Below are 22,059 nucleotides of genomic sequence, written 5' to 3'. Positions count from 1 at the left end.
GCATTGTTAATAAAAACATTTATTTTGCATTTTATACAGAACAACCTGAAGTCTGCATCGTGACAGTTACCCAAGGGTTTACAGACAGTATTATCCATCTCAACAGCATGGTTCCGGGGATTAGGGATCCACACAAACAGGCAGGAGTTGCAAGGGAGGAAGGGGGCACAGCAGGAGTGTATTTTTAATCCTTTCTTAAAAAGGCAGTAGAACCTTCTGAGTCACTTGAAACCTGTGCATAAGGGGCTTCTAAAACAAACAGTGTGCTGTGAGCTCTTGGGGAAGGGACAGGATAAGGACCTTGATAAATAAAGGGATATTGGCTTGCGGCAGGGGATGAGGAGTTTTACTATTTTTACTGTCCTCAGCCCCAGCACCTGATAGTCAAAAGAGTCCATGTCCGATCTTAAAAATCATTTCCCTGTTCAGAAAGAGGTACTAGTACTCCTGGGATCAGGCCATGAAAATATCATGCTGGTCATTCCTAAGTCCCTGTTCTATAGCCCACAGCATATTAAAGGGGGAAAAAAAGGTCAGAGGGTAGTGGTCTGTGTTCCAAGGAAGTAAAAACTTAGTTCACATTAAGCACTGATAAAGCCAAATAACTAGGAAAGACCACACATTAGACAGTGCTGTATATACCTGCTGAAGAGAGGTCTCTAGGAAGGACCGAGACGGGAAGGTCCACAGCAACCTTGGCTTGAGGTGCAGCAGGTATAGAAAATCTGGAAAGAGGTGAGTATTCAAGTAATGGGGAATAGAACACTCCTAGATCAATTTTAATAGGATACTTTAAAAAAATAAAAATAAAAACCAAATATTGGTTGCCAGTCACAACAAATACCATGGCCTTTATAATCATCTGGTAGCTTTAAAAAAAAAAAAAAAAGCCACAGCATCACCAATAGATCTTGCTAGGAAGTGTCTGTGTGCATGGGAGAGGTTAATGGGGCTTAGTGCAGCTGACAATCCAACATGATTCCTATGGAAACAGAAGGGCAGGGTCCTGGTTTGCTGGCCTATTAAAGGGTGGACACAGTAGAACCAAAAGCTCTGAAGTGACGGCAGATTCTCTGCAACCAGCTTTGACCTGGGGAAAGAGGAGCCAGATTCTCACTCTGAAGGTGGGGCTGAGGGCAAACCTGACCCACACTACATGCATTAGTCCTGGTCATCCTACAGTTGATGGGCAACTCATACCAGGCTGGGTAAAGGAGCTGGTTGGGGAAGAAGGGGTTACTTTTCTTCTTTAAAAAAATCTTAATTTATATTTTAACCTCAAACTTATCATCAGTGCCTCAGATACAATTTAACCTTAAGTCTTTAAAAGCCCCGAAACAAAAGTATACTTTTTTTTTTTTAAGATCCCTCACTCTCTGGTGGATAGTTTCCTCCCCGCCTTCAGTTTCACCCTGACTTAGAGTCCACAAACTTCATCAGACCGTCTGTGCTCATGGACTTGGGTCTCTCTAGAGGGAAGCCTAGGGCTCGGCTCCAGATGAGCTGTGCTAACACGCCCAGTGCCCGTGAGACCCCAAACAGGACTGTGTAGTAATTCATCTCCGTCATGCCGTAGTACTGTAAGATGAAAGAGAAAAAAGTGGTGTTACAGGCCCACAGGTAGTTGCAGGTACAAGTCCAGGGTGATTAAAAGCCTTAACCCAGTTAGCCTTAAACAGAAATGATTGGGAGAAATACAGCAACTGGATTCTGAAAGGAAATCCTCATCCCTTCCCCCAGCCCACACTTTCTACACCACAGGCAACTTTATCAGCAGGGCTAAGGAGGAGGTGAGGGAGTCCTGGCTCCACGAGCGAGCGGACTCTGTGCCTGGCAGAGAACAGGAGGGTGCGGCGTGAGGCAGAGGGAGGCGGGGAGGGGGGCCCACCTGCAGCAGCACCCCGCTGTGAGCGTCCACGTTGGGCCAGGGGTTCTTCGCCTTGCCCTGTTCCAGGAGGATGTTGGGCACGATCTTGTACAGCTGCGCGACCAGCTTGAACATGGGGTCCTGAGGCAGGTGCTTCAGCGCGAACTCTCGCTGACAGGTGTACCGAGGGTCAGTCTTCCTCAGCACCGCGTGGCCGTAGCCGGGGACGACCTGCAGAGGATGGGGTCGGGGGAAAACCAGTCGTATTTTCAGGCAGAAATCTTTGCCTTTTCTAAATTCTTCAGGGCAGACAAATGGAAAAGAAATCTCCTCTAATTTAGGGAGTTATCTCATTGTTTTCGCCTTCCTTCTTTTCAATTTATTGAACTTTAGTCTTGGCTTCTTTCTTAGTTGCTAAGTATCTCTGCTCACCCGTCCTGAGTTGAGTGTGTTCCAGATGTAGTCTCGTAACTTCTCATCTGACACGTCTTTGCCAACTTCCTTCTGAAGTTGTGTCAGCCAAACAAGCACTTCCTACGGGGAAGGTTTAGAGAATAAGAGTGTCAATGTATATGCCAGGAGAATGCCAGGATCAGAAACAAAAGCATGCCCGTGAGAAAGACATGGAGCAGAAGAGTCTTGCCTGGTTTGCCAGTCCATGCAGGGGCCCCGCCAGCCCATTCATGGCTGCCGCAAAGGACAGATAGGGGTCTGAAAGGGCGCTGCCCACCAGGTGGCTCGTGTGGGCACTTACGTTGCCGCCTTCATGGTCACTGTGGGGAAGGGAGAAAGGAGAGTCAAGGCCCAGAGCAAGGAGGGAAAAGGGCAGACGATGCCAACAGGGACCCTGCTGTCCTCTTTCTGTCACGGACTTGCCTGGCGATGGGGTCACACCAGCCCAGAGCCAGGCATCGATACATAAGCTCTTGTAAGAGGCGCCCCGATGGTCTTGCCGCCTTTGCTCACTAACCCACGGAGCTGAGGCGTTACTGGCTGAGGACGCCCGGCCGTGGGCCATGCTCCGCTTCCACTGCGCTGTAACAGCAGTGGCCAGCAGAGGGCGCTCCGGGAAAGCCAAGGGGCTCCTCTAAGGGAGCAGCCAGCACCCTCTCCTGGCTAGAGGCGCTAGCTTCTTCCTGGTGTGGTTACAGTGATTTCACTAGACCTCCTGTGCCTTTGCCAACCCCTTTCACGCCCGCTATCAGTCCATATTCCGTGCTTCCGTCTCCTTGCTGCCTACCACCTGCTCCCAAAAGATGAGAATGTTAAGGAGCTTTTTCTTTTTTTTCTCTTGGTGCACCGTGTGGCATGCAGGATCTCAATTCCCTGACCCGGGATTGAACCCACACCCTCTGCAGTGGACGTGCAGACTCTTAACCACTGGACTTCCAGGGAAGCCCCAAGGAGTTTCTCTTCACATTCACCGCCGATCCAGCAACCTGCTGGCTGGGTGTCCCTCACCTGTGGATGGTGAGGTACAAGCGCATTAGCTCCGTGAACTGAGCGTCAGCGTAGCCTAGCATGTTGGTGAAATTGTGGGACCAGTCCAGCTTAGGGTCAATGGCCCCAATACTGCTGCCCTCTCGGTACAGATTCCGGTAGATCTTTGCTGCAACACAAGGGAGCTTTGCGATCAGATCCATGCAGTCTTCGTAAATCAACTGATGGGGAGAAAAGGAAAATGGAGAAAAAAGAAGAGGAATTATCAACCAAGAAGAGTCAGGCAGGGATGGTGTCTCTTCTTCATGGACTGGGCTTTCCGGATTGATACAGATATTTGGATTATATGCTGGGTGGTTATAGATGGAGTAAATAACAACGACCATGTAACTGAGTAACTGTTATGACCCGGGTACTGCGTCAAGGGGGTTACACATGGTATCCCACGTCTATTAACATATTATTCCCAATTTTTCTCCATTCTACAGAATATATAATGACCTTCATTTTACAGAAAAGGGAACTGACCCTCAGAGCATTCAGTCAATGCCAAAGTCAAATTTCAAACCCTTACATGTTTCATCATGATCTTTTCCACTATATGACTTTGCACTCAAAGAATATGCTAAGACACTAGGTCTTAATAATTCTATGTTCCATCTTTCAAAGAAAATTCACCATATATGCAAAGGGTCAAACAGTGACATTCAGTCATTAGTTATTAACAAAGACTTCCATTTTTAAAGCACTTACTATGTAAAAAGGACTGTGCTAGATAGATTATTTTCAGTTTTTGCTTTTCTTACAACAGTCCTGTAAGGTAACATATCCCTCATTTGTAAAACTTGGGGCACAAAATTACCCACTCAGCTAATAAGCATCATCTACTTAAATTATTAACTCATGGCCATGCTTTTTTCATCTGTACCCTTACTTTCCCCTCTCATCTCCCAAATTACTGAGTGAATCCCAGATATATATAATATATAACGTGTAAATATTTAAGCATGTATCTCTAAAAGAGAATCCAAGTCAAAAAACCATTATTCCACTGAAAAAAAAAATTTAACAAATCTTCAGTATCATTAACTAATCAGTACTGAAATCCCCCCACACCTCATTGATTAAAGTTCCCATTTGTTTGTTTTACTGAAAAATAGCCCATATTACAATTGTCTGATGTCTCTGCAGTAGTTTTTAATCAATTTAAGTTCCCTCTTATGCTGTCCTTTTTTTACTTTGCAATGTACTTGTGGAAAATCAGCCTCATTTGTTCTGTAGACTCTCCCTTAATTTAGATTTTGCTGGTTATATACTTGTGATGTCATTTAACATGTCCCTCTGTCCATTTTATTTCTAACAAACTGATAAGAGATGGGAGGCTTGAGCAGATTCAGGTTCAATTTTTTTTTTTTTAGCAAGACTTTTTGATAAATAGCGCTATGTTCCTTTACTAAGAGAAACATATAACATCTGGTTGTCTTTTTGTGATGTTAATGGTTTGCTCAACTTTTATGTCTCAATTTTATCTTCTCACAGGGATTTTAAGTTCCCCTGGGGAGGGGGACAGGGTTTTTAGTAGTTTTTTTTGGCCACGCTGCACAGCTTATGGGATCTTAGTTGACTGACCAAGGATGGAACCTGCGTCCTCTGCAGTGGAGGCAGAGCCCTAACCACTGGATTGCTACAGAATTCCTATTTCTTCTGTTAGTAACAAAAAAATTCGGGAATTCCTTGGCTAGAACTTGGGGTTTTCACTGCCAAGGCCTGGGTTCAGTTCCCGCAAGCCATGAGGTGCAGCCAAAGAAAACACAAAGAAATTTCCGCTTTCAGTCACAGTACATAGGAACCATGGAGAAAATACTTCCTGAATGATATTATACAGTGCTGTCCTATCAAGCTAACTGGCTAAATGTTCCTGTAAGAAGTAATGAGGTTTTAGTAGTTCTGCTGGAACAAAGAACAAAATCTATAATAAGTACCTTAAATGAGATAATCTATGTGAAGTCGTCTATTACTCAAGTACTCAGCATTGAATTTTGTCAATGCCACCAAGATTCAATGAGAATACTGCCCAAACTAAAAAGCTACTTGAAGCGAGAAGTACTTAGCTAACAAGTTCCCAGGAGATGACTTACATGATAATCATGCTATTAACCACACCTCCTTGCAGATTTACATCCCCCAAGGAAGTAGATGTTTTCCAGAAGTATGCATCAACGGTATGCAGCTCTAAGGGCCCTGCACTATTAGCAGAATGCCAACAACAACACGATCCTGGGCTAGGCCAACTGGCATCTGTGGACTATGTACTAATTTTCACAATTATTTGTGAAGTATGAACAACCGATTCATAAAGAAACTACAAAAAGAAGATTGTTTCAACTTCTGCCACTGAGCATGAAGTTTATGAAGCAGCAAGTATCAGACCAGGTCTGACAGTGTGGGATCTTTACCCTGCTTTTTGTAGTGGAAAAGCTGTACTTTCAAGAGATTCAATAAATAAACACTCTGACAGAGAACTCCTTATTTCTTCTTTTTTTATTTCTTCTTTTTTTCAGTTCCACCACTTTGTTGCTCCCAACCCATCTCCCTCCACCCTCGTGCACACACGCTCAGTCATGTGACCCCATGGACTGCAGCCCGCCAGGCTCCTCTGTCCATGGGCTTTTCCAGGCAAGAATACTGGAGTGGGTTGCCATTTCCTTCTCCATATTTCTTCTTTAATAAGCTAATAAGACTGAGGTGCTACTTAGCTACTGGTACTAACTCATTCTTCATCTTTAAACCCTCAGAGAAAAAAAAAAAAAAAAGGACAAAACATGCCACCACCGCAACTGCCTGGAATAAAGGTAACAAAACTGGCCATAATCATCACTGTGATCCAGCATCTCTAGGGCCAGAGAAATTCTGGCCAAGTACTTGGCAAGCAATCATTTAAAAAAATTTTTTTATTGGAGTATAGTTGATTTACAATGTTGTATTACTAATAGCTATCAATCATTATTAAGAAGACACAGAAAATGAAGAGTCGGTATTAATGGTGAAGAGACCCTAGAGTGAAGCAAACTCGAGTCTCCACCAGCTACCAGCTGCGTGACCCTGGGCATCCTACCTTCTTTCTCTCATCTTCAACTTCGCCATTCAGTAAAAGGAGAATAAACAGTAAGGTCTACCTCGTGGGGTGGTTCTGACGGTTAAAGCAGATGAGCGTAAGCATTGAAGCCAATACTTGGCATGCTTTCAAGAGCTGCCTGTTAGGTGTTGGAATGATGATTTACTATGCAGTAAATAGCTTCAAACCCTACACACGCCGTCATAGGCCTTACCAGAAAAACCTGATCTGTCAGCTACTTTGCAAATTTTACCCAATCCAGCAGTATCTTAAGGCTACCTCACAGTTAAACAGCTTGTGCATCAGAATAATCTAGTCATAAGTGAAGTTAAGTCAATTACAAAAAGACCTCTTTCACCTCAAGAGGTTACACTAGTTATCTAAAGTCATGTAAACTGCTACGGAAGGAAAGCTGTAGGCAGGTCATCCTTTTGCAATATATGTGAAACAGCATGAACTGAAGATTCTAGAAGAGACTTAGATCACATGTACTCTTTAACATAAAGTTTTAAACAGAAATAACCAGTTGAATGCTGTCAGGTAATTCCACTTAAGCAGAATGGTTAAATTAAGCAAGAGAGGGAACTAAATTGAAACAGTGCTTCAATGACCTTTGAGAGAGATACAAGACGTGGCAGCAAAATAGCACCGAGCTCCACTAGAGCGATGGCTGGCGCTAACTTTTGTTCAGTACGAGCTTATTAGACACACATCCTGAGGCTGACAGATGCATCAGGAATGCTTATAAATGCTCTCCAGGTGGGTAAAGTCCTGAGATACAATCTTTACCTCAAGACAGCCACCCTCAAGTGACATCTCCCCAGAGGTGGCAGAACAACCAACCAACAGCTGGTACACTGAATCGGAGGCGAGGGCAAGCAGAGGCAAGATTCATCTTCCTGACTCAACAAAGGGCAGTGTGAGGCAATGCAGCCTGCTTGGATACCTGGGAATATCTCACAGGTGTTTACTGCAAAGTATGAAGAACTCGACCACAGGCAACACAACAGCGTCACATTCCTACACCTTTCTTCTCAAGGCCAACCGGACTGGTATCAATTGCACACCTTCTCTCCCTCTTTCCCTCAAGAGCACTCAATTCTGTATACACAGCTGGCACTGAATAAATACTGACCAATCAAATGGAACGGGATTTGCCAAAACCCATGGAGATTTCATCAGACAAGTGGGCCATACTAGTCTATGAACAGTATGAACTCACAGTGAGCTCTTTAGGGGCTTTCTGGTCAAAAATCATTTAGTGCATCTGCTTTGCCAAAAGGGACTTTTCCATTCCTATACCACCTGTCTCTAAATAAGAAACAAACAAACAAAAACAGATGTCCTTCTGTAGACCCAGCAGATAAACGGCACTTTACCCAGTGTTTGTGAGGTACTGGAGAGAGGCGGGAAGGAACTGTGTCCCGCGCACGAGGACAAGGCCCAACAATCTCCTCACACTCTCACGACAGAGTTCACACTAGGAAAGTCACACTGTGTTTTCAGAGAAGAAAGCTCATTTGCTTTCTGCATCCTAATTCCAGGATACTAGCTACCCTTCCACTCCTGACAGGTATCTGGAGTGGGTTAGCCCAAACTGGCTGACTGCAATTGGTCCTTCCTAGACTCCAGAATTGCCTTAGGTGCCATTCTTCCAACTTAAAAAGGTTCTCATTTGAAGAGGAGAAAGGATCTTTTGGGGCCAGGGTATGTCTACTCTGTGAAACCTTCCTCAGGGACCCTGCAATTAAGCCACACCTTTTTCAAAGTTCCCACAGTGCTGTGTACACACCTCTATTACAGCAAGATTACTGAACTGTGATTCCTTTTTATGTATATCACCTTCACTAAAATCAATAGCCTTGGTGATAGAAAGCATGTTTCATTCACCTTTGTAATTCCAATGACCCATAAAAAAAAGCAAGCCTACAATAAAATTTTGTTAAACGAATCTCTGGCATAGCTCAGGGTAGTAATTTTCCTAAGGACCCGTCATTCTTTCTTCTTTCTTCACACTCAGCTCCTCTGAATCTGTCGAACATCAATCGTCACAGCAAAGTCTCCTACCTCCCAGTACTTGGCTCGGTTGACGCCCTCTGCGTACGCGCGGGCAAAGTTACTCTCGCTGTTGAGAGCTGTGACCGCTGCACTCAGCTGAGACATGGGGTGCAGGTTCGTGGGAAAGTTGTCCAGCATGGTGACCACGTGGGAAGGCAGAGCTGCCCTCTTTGCCCACTCCTGTGAGAGCCAAGATACCTGTGAAAAGGAAGACATCGCTCATTACACTAGACAAGGAAAAAGAAGACAAATAAAAAGACAGCAGGGGACGTCCCTCGTGGTCCAGTGGTTAAGAAATTTGCCTTCCAATGCAGGGGACATGGAAGGGAATTAGGATCTGACACGTTACTGGGCAACAGAGCCCACCCGCCGCAAGTGGAGAACAGAGAAGCGCATGTGCTCCAGAGCCCGCGTGCCACAGCTAGAGAAGCCTGCGTGCCGCACAGCACAGCACAGCCAAAATTAAGAGGAGAAAACAGACAGACAGTGAGAATTCCCTGGTGGTCCAGTGGTTAGGACTCAGCGCTTTCACTGCTGGGAGCCTGGGTTGAATCTCTGGCTCTTGAGTAACTTGCAAAATGGTAACTAAGATCTTGCAAGCTGCCTGGTGTGTCCAAAATAAAAAATTAAAAATAAAGAAAACGAAAAGACTGACCTCAAGTAAATAAAATCCAAGAGATTTCAATCCAGTCTACTTATAAAGCAGAACTCTGCTCTGATTTCCCTCCCCCTCTATAAACCACCACCCATAACCAGAACAAGATTAAGTGCTTGAGATTAGAAAAAGGCAAAGGAGGGGAATGAGAAGGGCTAACGTCCTTCTGCTTACCTGTTCCTCTGCTGGGATCTGTCCAGTTACCAGCAGCCAAAACAAGCCCTCTGGCAAGGGTTCTTCCCCACCCTTAGCCTTTGGTAGCAGCTTCTGGCATTCAGGAATGCTGTAGCCTCTGAAACGGATGCCCTTGAGGAAGAGGAGTAAGGATTACAACTCAAAAATCACATAAATTGACTGACCTCACTTTCTTCAGACCTGTCAACAAATGTAAATCTTCGGGTAACTCACTCTTGCTTTGTACTTTCACTAGCTGATATATTTAAAAGGTAAAGTTATTCTGCAGCTACTCCATATGTACCTGTTTTCACCTTCCAAAATGCATAGGTATATGCCCCACTTTGTTCTCCTCACCCTCAGAGATTTAATCCACGGTGTGCCCGACTCAGTAAAGTCAGTGATCTCCAGTGATCGACAGGAGGTCTCTTACCTCATCAGGATCGAGAACTGATGTTTCATATACCAATCCCTTCATGCCTCGCATGCCACCATACATCTAGAGAAAAGAAGAGGATGTAACAAGTTGTCCACATAATTCAGGCAAGAGCTTGCTAGAACTTCATGGGATCTGGGGGAGGAAATTTAGTCTCTAACTTGCAAAACTTTGGGAGATTTCTGAGTTAACTTTCTATAGAATGTAATTTTGAAAGGAAGACTGCTAATGCTGGAAATGAATTTTGTAAGTTGAGAAATCACTATCTTTAGTTAGTGTTTTTGCCTGTGTTCCCTTTTGTCATTTTTTTCTCCTGCCCGCTCTTCTCCCCCCTCATTCCCACCAACCAAAGTAAACAGAATGGGATTGACTATAGGGAAAGAAGATGGAGACCAATGGCTAAACAGTGCTATGAAATTATCATCTGAGCTGCTGAGATTCTCAGAACTGAAGAAAAAACCATCCTAAAGCTGTTCTATAAGGCCAGCTAGAGCTATGGTCTAACTGGATGATCAACACAGCATCAACTCAGAGACAGAGAACCTTGGGCCCAAAAGCTGAGGGGCTGGGAAAAGGAATAGAAACTTCATTCATCTTATCCCATACCTAAATTAGGTTAGCCTCAACTATCAAATCTGTAGAAAAGAACAGTCTGATTTCTAACAAACAGCATTAGCTTCAGCATTTCCCTATGTGGGACAGAATGCTCTGAACGGTCGGTGAAGAGAGTGGTACTTCTGTCAAAGCGTGTCACTGAGCCCCTTTTCCAGGCAAAAGCCCACCCCCTTACCATGTCCACCGTGATCTGGCCCACCACTGTCTTGCCATGTTGCTGCCTGAAGGTCTTAACTCTGGTCTGCTCCTTAGGTATCAAATCAGCCAATATGTCTTTCAAATTCTAAAAAGAGGAGTAGAAAGGCTAAATGATGATCGAAATATTGATTATATTTCTGCAAAGTTGATATGTTAAGACTGCTTTTTAGAATTTGGCTTTCTCTGTCAGGGAAGCCTGGTCAACTACTCTGTACAGATGAGGGTAAAAGAATTAGGCAGAGGAAGAAGGGAATGGGGAGTTGTTTAATGGGTACAGTTTCAATTTGGGAAGACAAAAGTTTTGGAGATGAATAGTGATGATGTTTGCACAATAATGTGAATTACTTAACTACCCCTAAACTATAAACTTGAGAATAGTCTACTTTCTAATGAATACCATAAGCTCCAGCATTTCCTTTTATGGGACAGAATGCTTTGACTAGTTGGTGAAGAGAATGGTACTTTCGTTGAAGTGCATCATAGAGCTACTTTTTTCCAGCCAAAATCCCACAGTCCTTATCATGTCCACAGTGATTTAGCTATCTTAAAATAGCAGTAGTAATAATGGCCATAACAAGAGTCCTGGTCACCTCCATGAGACACCCGGGATGATGATAAGAGCCTGGATGGCAGCCCACCCCAGGGTCCGGCTGCCTCACTGATCCTCAGTCCTCTTTTCCAAACCTTACCGTGGAAGAAGCACTTGCATGCCGGGCAGCAAGAACAAGACAGGATGCATTCTGCAAAAAAAAAAAACAAAAAAAAAAACAACACAAACCTTATGCCATCATCCTCCTTCCTAAGTGTTAACAAGGAATTGCAATGACTCAACTTCTCTCTTTATTTTAGCCTCTATGGACAGTTTGACATATGAAAGCTGTATAAGGCCTTGAGCGACCTGGAAAAAATTTCCAGTCTGGAGGCAGCAGCTTCATCAGCGCTCCCGGAAGAGCCTCTCCCATCACCTGGGTTCTAAGGGCTGGGCTTTGTGAGGCATGAAGCAAACGGCAGAGAGGCAGTTGTTAAAGTACCCAGCCCTTCAAAAATCCAGCTTTCCGTAGCTCTGAGGAGTGCTGAGAAGAGCAACGGGGACACGGATCGACCCCTTGACCAGGCTGGTCATCTCTCCTCAGCGCCGAGTCCTCTGGCAGCACTTCAGCCTCTCCGGTCTAGGAGAGTCCAGAGGGGAAAGCAGCCTTCATAGCACCACCGAAATGCTCCTGGAAAAAGCATGCAGAAGACAGAACATCTACAAAGCAACAACCGGACTGCTCAACAGCAGCAATGGAAACTAGAAAACTGGTCAATCAGCTTTAACACACTGAGAGAAATTACTAGACTTGTGTACCCAGGTGAGGAAGAAAAAACTCTTAAAGGAGGTGAAATAAAGAATTTCAGGTAAACAAATGCTGAGAGTTACCACTTACACACCTTACCAAACACATTTTTTTTTACAGTGAGGTACAGTTGATGCACAGTATTCTGTAAGTCTCAGGTACACAGTGTGACCCATACTGTTTGAAGGTCACATTCCATTTACAGTCACGGCCCCGCTCTCCTCTCCCCACCGGTACCCGTGAGTTTATTCTCTTATCTGTATTTTTCTTGTTTGTTATATTCACTAGTTTTCTTTTTTAAATTCCATGTGAGTGATTCACAGCATCTGTCTTTCTGACTTACTTCACGTCACACGGTACACTCCAGGTCCACCCATGTTGCTGAAAATGGTAAAATTTCATTCTTTTTATGGCTTAGTAGACTCCATTGTGTATCTAACACACACGTCTTTATCCATTCATCTCTTGATGGACACTTAGATTGCTTCCATATTTTGTAGCTAGGCTATATTTTTCTATATTTAGAGATAGTTTTTTCCCCCCGAGAAACACAACTTTCTATGAAGATTGCTGAGTTGCAACAGAAAGTTCAACACTGCCTTTGAAAAAGACAGCCAGTTGTACTACTACCAAGTTGTAAGGACTTAGGCAAGGAGGCTGACTTTTCTTCACAAGATTATTTTGAAGATAAAAAGGAATAGTAAAAATAAGCCCCAGGGTCCTCATCTATAAAATGGTGTTGATACCCACTATATCCCACAGGGCTGTCTTGTGATGATTAAATTACAATGGATGTGGAAGCACTTTGCAAACTACAGATCACACACACACACACACACACACACACACTAACCATGCAGCAAGTCTATACGTCTCCTTTTGCCAAAAGGTCAGACACACTTTTTTAAGTAACTAGTCATCCCTCGGTATTCAAGGGGGAATTGGTTCCAGGACCTCCCCACCCTCAACAGATACCAAAATCTGAGGAAGCTCAAGTTTCTTAAATAAACTGGTGTAGTATCTGTATATAACCTATGCATATTTTCCCATATACTTTAAGTTATCTCTAAATTACTTATAATACCTAAAGCAATGTAAATGCTATATAGTTGGAAATACAAAGTAAAGGCTATGCCAATAGTCAGCATGTGGCAAGTGCAAGTTTTGCTTTTTGGAATTAAAAAAATATGTTTGATCTGCAGTTGGATGTACCCACAGGTGCAAAACCCACGGATACAAAGGGCAGACTGTATTGCATTGCTGTCTGATTGTGCTGGAAAGCATCTGAACTAGTGGTAATGTATAAATTCCAAAACACCGCATGCCTAAGGTGAGGCTGAGTAGTGCCCGAGGCTGTTAGAATTTCATGCCCCTCTTTCTGTTGGGGCAGGAGGAAGAAATGAAAAGGGAAGCGATCCTTCAGAAAACTTTATTTTAAAAAGAATCAAAAGAAAGAAAGAGAAGTCACTCAGTTGTGTCTGACTCTTTGCGACCCCATGGACTGTAGCCTGCCAGGCTCCTCATCCACAGGATTTCCCAGGCAAGAATATCCAAAGCTAAATTCAGCGAGCAGGAGGCAAGCTAATGCGGCCCTAAAACAAAGGGGGAAGGCCTCCAGCCGTTCATGAGGACAGCTTGAGACTCCTCTCATTAACTTCCTAAAGAACCTCCTCTAGCTCACTGAGGACCACTGGGCAGAAAGTGCACAGCACAATAGCCGTTCAGCCTGTTCATCCCACACGGGGTGAATGGGAGCGGACCCAGCACTCAAGAAATAACTATTTCCTTTATCTTACTAGTCATCAAAAAGTGAACAAGGGAAAACCGTGAGTGGGTTCAAAGTGCTCTTCCACAGCACCTTCCACGTTCAAGCTACGCCATGCGCCACGGTCCCACAGACCCCCTGTTCCAGAAGCCCCATCTCCTGGAGACCACATCAGCAGTCAGCAGGCCCTTTAACTGTGGGTAGTTGGTTATCTGGGTTTGCTCTGAAAGAGGCGATAGGGGAACATACCATCTGAGAGAAAAAAGAAGTTGAAATCTCTCCACAATGATAATTTTTTCACTTCTAAAACATCTTTAAGTTTCTATAATGGCTGGCTGCTTCACTGGCAAGAGGAAGACATTATAAGAATAGTCTAAGGTTAAATCTTAGGCAAAAGAAAAAAAATCTATCCAAGCTAAGCTGACAGAATGAAAGCCTGATCTTAAGATGAAAATGAAATTCTCTCAGAATGGAGGTCTCTATTCCACCAATATGCCTGTATAACAAAAAGTTTTCCCCCTTAGGAGAGAGAACTTCTAGAATCAATGAGCTTCCCTCTCTTTTTACTTCACTTAAGGTTAAAAAAAAAAAAAAAAAGAAAATCAGAAAGGGTGGAAAGCCAACTAAGAAGGCTGTAAGAATGCAACATCATTTGAAGGCATCGGATGGAAATATCGCCATGCTTCCACCACCAGCAAAGCCCTGACTTCCTCTGTAGAGAGTGTCTTTGCCATTTAATGAGGCACCGCAAAGTAACTTGAGGAGAGCTGATCTCAACTGTCCCCAATCTCCATCTGCAACACTTCTTAGCTGGATCTCCAACTGGCAAAAACAATGCTAGTGTGTGAGCAGCGTGGCTATGTAGCTCCAAAGTGAACGTAGTATATCTGTTCCTACTATACTTCTGGTTGTGGGACCCTAGCCAAGTCATTTAATCCTTCTGTGCTTTAATTTCTTTATCTCTAAAATGTAAACAATCCACCTGAAGAATTCAGAGTAAAGGTAGTAAAGATGATCCAAGGTCTTGGAAAAAGAATAGAGGCACTGACCAACACACTATAAACGTTTAACAACAAACTAAAGAATGATAAAGTTTAAGTTTAGTGGTGTTCAACTCTGTGAGACCCCATGGACTGTAGCCCACCAGGCTCCTCTGTCCATGGGAATTTCCAGGCAAGAATACTGGAGTGAGTTGCCATTTCCTTCTCCAGAGGATCTTCCCTACCCAGGGATTGAACCCGGGTCTCCCACATTGTAGGCAGACGCTTTACCATCTGAGCCACCAGGAAAGTTAAACAGATAAACAATACAATAACTTAAATAAAAAATACACCAGAAGGACTCAATAGCAGAATAAGTGACACAGAAGAAACACATAAGTGAGCTTGAAGGCATGAATGAAAAAAGTGAAGAGAAATGAGGACAGTCTGAGACCTCTGAGACAGTATTAAACGCACCAACATTCGCATTACACAGGTCCCAGAAGGAGGAGAGAGAAAGGACCTGAGAAAATATTTGTAAAATGGAAATAATTGAACCTACCTCAAAGCACTGCTAGCAGGATGAATAAGTCAATATTTATGAAGCACTGACGATCGCCTGGCACACAGCACCAAGTGCTCTGTATTTGTCATTTAATAAACACAGAAAAGTAAATAGTATGGCTACTTTCCAGCACTCTTCAATGTCAAGTTTAGTCATATTTTAGCTCACTGTGCAGCCTAGGGGGGGAAAAAACTAAAGAAATATGAAGGATTTTAAAAACAATCCATATGGATAGAATATTGGAAAGAATTCAGGTTAGGATAACTTTATCTGACGATGTAGAAGACAGAGCACACGGCTTGGAATCAGGAAAGGAAATCTGGGCTCCAGTCCCAGCTGCGTCACTAAATAACGGAGACATCTAAAGCAAAGCTACTCCTGTTTCCCTTTCCCTCTCCACATCTAGGATAACACTCAAGCTACTTGGCTCCAAAGTCTGACCCTAAGGTTCCAACAAGGACATATATATAAAGGTACATAAAAACCTTGCTATTTAAAAAATATGGCTGCCTGGCCAGCAACATTACCATTACCTGGAGCTTGTCAGAAATGCAGAATCTTGGGTTTCACCTCAGACCTACTAAATCCAAATCTGTAGTTTAACAAACTCACTAGGTTGATTCCTATGAACAGTAAAGTTTGAGAAACATCCATGGTTTAAAGTGTTAAGCAAGGAAGCAGAGGGGAGAACACCGAGTCTAGGACGCGGTGTTATCAAGAGTCAAGTCCTAAATGCAGGTCCTCTATGACCTAACTTCTAGTTTCAATTCTGACATCTCAAAATGGGTAGGTAATAAAGCCACTTTCAGGGTAGACAAGTGGACTATATGAAATAATTTGCATGGAAGCCTCTAGAACAGTGCCTTCTGCATAGCTGAGGTCAGTAAACATGTTTCTTAGTTATGTGTTGGCTTGTTACCTACCAACTTGTGTCACAGCTCTCTCATGGAGCTGGATCCCAGGAAAGAGACAGTCAAGTCTGAGGAGGGGGTGAGTGAATAACTCCCCCAGCTTTCTGAAGGGCCTCCTGACCCAGAAAAGAGTCTCAGGGAGAGGAAACAAATTTAACTATAATCTAACACCAGCAGGAGGTGTTAGAGGGCTGTCATACCTTAGGCTACATCCTCCTCTCTTCTACCTCCTGGCTGCCAGTGAAAGCTGCTAAACGACTTTTGTACAGTGCATTCAGGCTATACTCACAGATAGAACAGGCAGCGTACAAATCTCTGAGTCATCCCTGAACTTTCAACTCCTAGCTCCTCCCCCCAATTCTGGAGGTGTGGCAACTGAGCTTTGGCTTCGGGTTACACGCCACGTGTGGAGTCATCCTACCGGAAAGGCAGCTGTCAGGTGAATCAGGGCAGCATCTCACTCAGTAGGTCAGCTGCTTCATGGGGAGAGATGGCAAGAGCTACTTCCAAAGATAAGGGCCAGGCTCACAGCTTCTGTCTGCCAGAATTCTCTATAGGGTGGTGGGAATTACCATCACTAAAAGGCTTTTTCAAACCCCATATGCTGCCATCCCATGCCAGTAACTTTTAGTGAGCTGGCTATTACTGATAGAAGTGGGCTGCAGCTGTCAAATATGCTATGCTAGGATGCAAAAATACAATTAAGGGAACTTCTATCTTAAAAGGCCAAGGGAGGAAAAGGACAAATAAAACATGCAGGAAATTCTGCCAAAGACTTGCTTATAATACTTTAGGGTATTGGCCAAATCCCTTAACAAAAATCAATTAAAACTACTCCTTTCTCCCCCAAATTCTGCAAACAGTAGAATCCCATTTGGATAAGTACTTACTTAATAATGTAGTTACTTCTCTCTTACTCCTCTTAGCCTATTATCATCATTGATCCACATCTAGGACCCTTACTCTACAAGGGAAAAGCCACATTTCCTTCAATACTCCATCAAAGACACATTCAGAACATGTCCTGGCACATATCCAGGAGCTCCAACATCAAATCTGTGAGCTTACAAACTACAGTGTATAAAATAAATAGGCTACAAGGATATGTTGTACAGTATAGGGAACATAGCCAATACATAATAATATTTATAAATGGAATATAATCTACAAAATTGTGAATCACCATGTTGTACACCTGAAGTACTGTAAATCATCTACACCTCAATTTAAAAATCAATTAAAAAAAAACTTGTATGCACATTTCATTGTCTTTTTTATGTCAGGAGAAAAGATATTTCTGATGTGCTAAATTACACGTGGAGGTAAATTAGCAGCATGACTAATTAGTCATTGCTGTCAGTCACCTTCAGACAACAGTCAATAACTTCAAGTTACAGTTTGTATTTTTTTGCATCATGTGATGGTTTTGTATGTTAAGAAAATTGAAAAAGTATTGCAAGTGTTTTAGTATTTGTTGTGTAGAAAATATAACTTTTTTCAATTAAAAAAATTAAAAATGAAAAAAAATAAAAATAAAAAAAATAAAAAAACTTGTGAGAAAAAAAAAAAACAACTTGTGAGAGATGCTCCTGATTTTATTAGAGCCCTTGTCCATTAACAACAGATGAGAGCTTGCCAAGCCAGCAGAACTGGCTTAGTTGATGAAACAAACACAATTCTCTAATAACTGCAAGAAAAATCTTGTGCTATGAAGGCTTCCTTCCAGTGCAGAAGAAACAACTTGCATTAAGTAAAAACGAACACACACAGGACAAAGACTCCTCTCTCCCCAGAACCAGGTCAGAGAACCATTTAACATCTGTCTTTCACAAGACTAATACTGGAAGTCCACCCACACTACTTGGTCAGGCCACTTAATAGCCTGAGCAGAGAAATCTTTAGATTTCGTACTCTGATGCCCTTCATACTCCCAAGAATTCCCTTAATAATTCTGCCCAACTCCCATTTGTCTAACAGACCCTTCTCTAAAGGTTCGCTGATTATTCAATGAAGAAGACTGAAAAGGACACCAATTCAGCCTTAGGAAAGAACTGAGTCCTAATTTTTCTTTCAGAGAAATTCTTATTGTTCTTTAATAGTTGCTAAACACCTATTTATTATGTGCATACGAAGCCTATACTACTGAGTAAAATATATAGGATCTGTCACTACTACTTTCTCAGGAACTAGAAACTGTTTCCTCACTTCTACTAGGAGTTCTTACAATGCTTTATTTCAGGGATTTACAAAAATCTTTTCCTAAGTCATTTGAAAAAAAGACACAGGACGATAAACCTAGAGAAAATAGTCTAAAACAGACTATAGCTACTTTTGAAGTCACTTAAAAATAACCACTAGTTAGGGACTTCCTTGGTGGTCCAGATTAAGCATTTGCCTTGCAATACAGAGGACGCAAGTTCAATCCCTGGTTGAGGATCTAAGATCCCACTTGTCAAGGAGCAACTAAGCTCATGTGACACAGCTAGAGAATCTGTGCTAGATCCTGTGGACTGCAGCTAAGACGGATGCAATCAAATAAATACATATTTTTTAAAAAATCACTAATTAAAAAAAAAGCCCAAACACATACACATACATATGAAATATAGTTACAAACAAAAAGGACTGCACATGGCTTTACTGGCCCAACAGGAGGGGATCACCAAGCAGTCAACTGAGACACTTGAAAAAATACAAATTTCCAGACCCACCCCACCTCTGCTGACCCAGAATCTGCATATAGGTTTCATAAACGTGCAGTGTGAACAAGCCACCCCAGGCAACGATGCTCACTGTGAACTTACTTACAGATCTTTTAAAATGATAACATGTTAAAAGAAATTACAGGAATTCAGGCAAGTTCAGCGAAGAACTGGAAAACAGATCCTAAGATCTGCTGCTAAAGTTGTCTCTCTACTGTTTTTAATTTCACTCAAATCCTATTCAACTCTATTACACCAGGCACCAAAAACAGGGCAGAAGGAATTACTCTGTGGCTTTAGGGAGCTCCACCAAGTCTGGTTTCCTGCCTTCTGCCCACCTGGAATGTCAGCCTTCCCTTCGGATTACCTGCTTATCTCAATGCCTCCCCACACCCACGCATTCAATGGCTACCAGTCTAAAGACCACCAGAAAGAACAGTACAATCCCTCCACCACTAGCACCGGGTGAGGCATCGCTCTCCATGTTCATCTCTGATTCATCTAGTAAGCCATCAGGGAGTTGCCATTACTTTGGGTAGCAAAGAATCAAAGAAGTTCGAGAGTTTGCCCTTAACAAGTTTTGGTCTTTAAGCTTAACTAATACTTCAAAGGACAAAACTGACTCAGTTGTGCAGAACCCAGTTTCAGGCTTAACTTTACAGAAGAGATGTGCAGTGGTGTGGGCTTGCTGTGAAGTGTCTTGAAAAAGTCTAGAAATAATCTAGAAACACTTTTGGATTGACTTACCTAAAGTTATCAAACAGCTTAGAGGAATAATTCTCAAAGATACAAGAAGTAGGGCTGTCCGTCACTTTGGTATTAAGAATGCAGAAGTTAACTGGTGGATCTACTCTAATTCCCAACTCAGATCACCTATGAAAACACAGTATTTACAGCACAAAGCGAAGGCACCCATAGCTAATACTAAAGCCATTGCTTACTAGAAATTCATTCAGATAAACAAGAAGTCAAATAACCTTAAGGCTCTGAATGAGGTGGTCTCTCCAACTCAGGTGCTCATTAAATTACCTGACAGTGAGCAGGGTACAACAGAACAATGATTAGCTAGTCTCCGAGCAAGGTTAAAAAGTTTTCTCAGAAAAGCGAATTACACCTGACTTTGAGAATCAAAGTGGTAGGCTAGAAGACTATTTTTGCCTTCTAAAGCCTACCTTAATAGCAAAAGAAAAAACTGAGCACCATTATTAAGCTGTAGGCTAATCTGGAAAGTTCAGGCAGGTGCTAGCAATGCTGTCAGATTGAAAGACTTCTTGGTATTCTGGCTATACTGCTTAAATCTCAGGAAGTTTCCACTCCTCGGTCTGTTGAGCTTTGTTATAAGGGTCGAAAGCCTTAGAAGGGCTTCCAATATACAGGTTTCAAGGATCCTCAGGTCCAACAGGAAAGTAAACAAAACAATAATGATCTCTACAATTAGGTTGCCTTGTCAATTCAAAAACTTTCTGAGTTTCTTTCCCCAGAGGTTTAAGAGAAAAACTAAATTCAAATGTAAATTCCAAAGGCTGTTTCAAACTGTAGAGTTAGCAGCTCTGGAATGAGCTAATTATAGTATCTCCTATTCAGCCAAAACACTATCCAGAACTTGCCTCTTTTCCCAAGAGGCTTCCTTTCCCTGTTCCCTAAGTAGTGGAAGGAACTACCGTCAAGTAAGACACTTGTCTCCTAAATGGTCAGCCTCCACCATGCTGCTGAGTACCTGGAAAAACCTGTAAATGCTACAGGCTTTACCTTATCTGCCAACCATTCAAGATAACACACTGTAAGACAAAACCTTTCTAGGTTTTTCCTTTCCTCCCCTTAGGTGCGGGCAGCTTTAATTTGTCTGCAGAAGAAAAAGGTGTAAGTTCTTTGCAAGAGTCAAGGTCACTTGTGGGACTGTCCCTGCTTGGATTAGAAGGCTGGGACCCCTCAGCACACCAGTCTTTCTGTTTAAAGCACCCAGTTACCCAGAGACAAAAGTAATTCTGGCAATATGAGATTGAAAACATTGTGTAAGCAACAACATTCCTTACGATCCCAACAACAACAAAAGTCAAATAAAGGGCCCCCCATGGGACTTCCCTGGTGGCTCAGACTCCACGCTCCCAAAGCAGAGGGCCTGGATTCCATCCCTGGTCAGGGAACTAGATTCCGTGTGCTGCAGCCAAATAAATTTTTAAAAAGTAAAGGGGTCCCCCCAAAGAGGAACCTTTCTTGGGTAGAGCAGATTTAAAAGCAACAGTAAAACTTAAGTGAGCAAGTAACAGGACCGGTCATGTAACCTTGGAATTACTGTCTCCCGCCCAGTTATCTGCACTTATCAGCCTGCAGCTCATAGGAACAAGTTTTCTCCAATCACATGCGATAATCATGCAGAAGGTTCTACACAAGCCCTCCACCCTACCCAAGCTCCTCCTATATAGAGTAACTGCAAAAGTCCCAAGGACAAAGAGGACCCGAGTCGCATTCCTCCAGAAGGAACTAGTATGCTTGGCCACTAAAGGTTTAAGTATCTGGGCTGGAGAAATGGAAGCCGGCAGTTCTGAAACTGACAAGGACCTCTCTACCTAGTCGAAGCTGAAACTAGCCACGGCTCCGGCTCCGGCCCAGGATAGAGTGAGCACATCTGCTCACCCTTGCCACTTCTCTTAGCCAGCCCCTTCTTCCAAACAAGCTCTTTCCCTAATCCCAGTGGAATACATCTACGTTCTTCACTCCTTTTTCCAAGGCCAAGCATCCCCGCCTCTTCCACCCTTGGCACGCGGGGTGACAGCTCGGTCCGGCCTTCCCACCGGCCCAAGACCTCAGGCCAAGGCGGGCAGCACTCACTTCACCCCCAGTGGGCCGGAAAGCACATAGCCCCGGGAGCTCCAAGCAGGGCAGGCGGCCAGCCAAGCGCAGGGCCCCTTTAAGACGCGCTGGGGCGCGCCTGGGTAGGGGAGGGAGACCCCGGGCTTGAGGGCCTGCAGTCGCCTCAGCCCCACCCTGGAACCGCGCGGTCCCTCCTAGCTGCTCACCTTAGCTCCGAGGAGCCGGGCGGCCGCAGTGAGTAAAGCCATGGCGGGCGAACTCGGGGATCCGCCAGGGAGGGAAGAAGGGAAGAGAGCTGCGGCGGGAACGGGAGGCGGCGCCGCTGCACCAGAGGCCGCGCGGACGAGGGGAACAAGGTTGAAAGGAGGAGGCTGAGGGAAGGAGTAGATGAGCCGGCGGCGGCGCCCAGCCCGGGGTCCTCGGTGAGGCC

At 43.6% G+C, this 22,059-nt stretch overlaps 1 protein-coding gene, 1 long non-coding RNA gene and 1 other non-coding gene across 5 annotated transcripts; 1 reads left to right on the top strand and 2 right to left on the bottom strand.

The window, feature by feature from the left end:
• Nucleotide 1: 1 nt before the first annotated feature.
• On the bottom strand, nt 2-22,059 carry CS (citrate synthase). 2 transcript variants are annotated; one of them, XM_043890058.1, is made up of 11 exons: nt 21,836-22,059; nt 11,248-11,298; nt 10,536-10,643; nt 9,743-9,808; nt 9,310-9,441; nt 8,490-8,678; nt 3,329-3,528; nt 2,511-2,640; nt 2,300-2,401; nt 1,889-2,098; nt 2-1,578 (listed from the first exon to the last, which is right to left on the bottom strand). In XM_043890058.1, the coding sequence occupies exons 1-11, from the start codon at nt 21,875-21,877 to the stop codon at nt 1,408-1,410; spliced, it is 1,401 nt and encodes a 466-aa protein (XP_043745993.1). In that variant the 5' UTR covers nt 21,878-22,059; the 3' UTR covers nt 2-1,407. The 2 variants fall into 2 exon arrangements, with proteins under 2 accessions (XP_043745993.1, XP_043746002.1); XM_043890067.1 differs by lacking the exon at nt 21,836-22,059 and having other exon boundaries at nt 11,149-11,264.
• Nucleotides 14,243-21,829, bottom strand: LOC122685367. Of its 2 annotated transcripts, none has more exons than XR_006338362.1 (2): nt 19,796-21,829; nt 14,243-19,691 (listed from the first exon to the last, which is right to left on the bottom strand). It is a non-coding gene; the product is annotated as an uncharacterized LOC122685367 (long non-coding RNA). The 2 variants fall into 2 exon arrangements; XR_006338363.1 differs by having other exon boundaries at nt 21,386-21,829.
• On the top strand, nt 17,370-17,492 carry LOC122686301. The gene has a single exon (XR_006338696.1). It is a non-coding gene; the product is annotated as a small nucleolar RNA SNORA19 (small nucleolar RNA).

The sequence above is a fragment of the Cervus elaphus genome, chromosome 3, assembly GCF_910594005.1.
Source record: "Cervus elaphus chromosome 3, mCerEla1.1, whole genome shotgun sequence".
NCBI lineage: Eukaryota > Metazoa > Chordata > Mammalia > Artiodactyla > Cervidae > Cervus > Cervus elaphus.
This window is presented reverse-complemented; position numbering and strand designations above follow the sequence as displayed.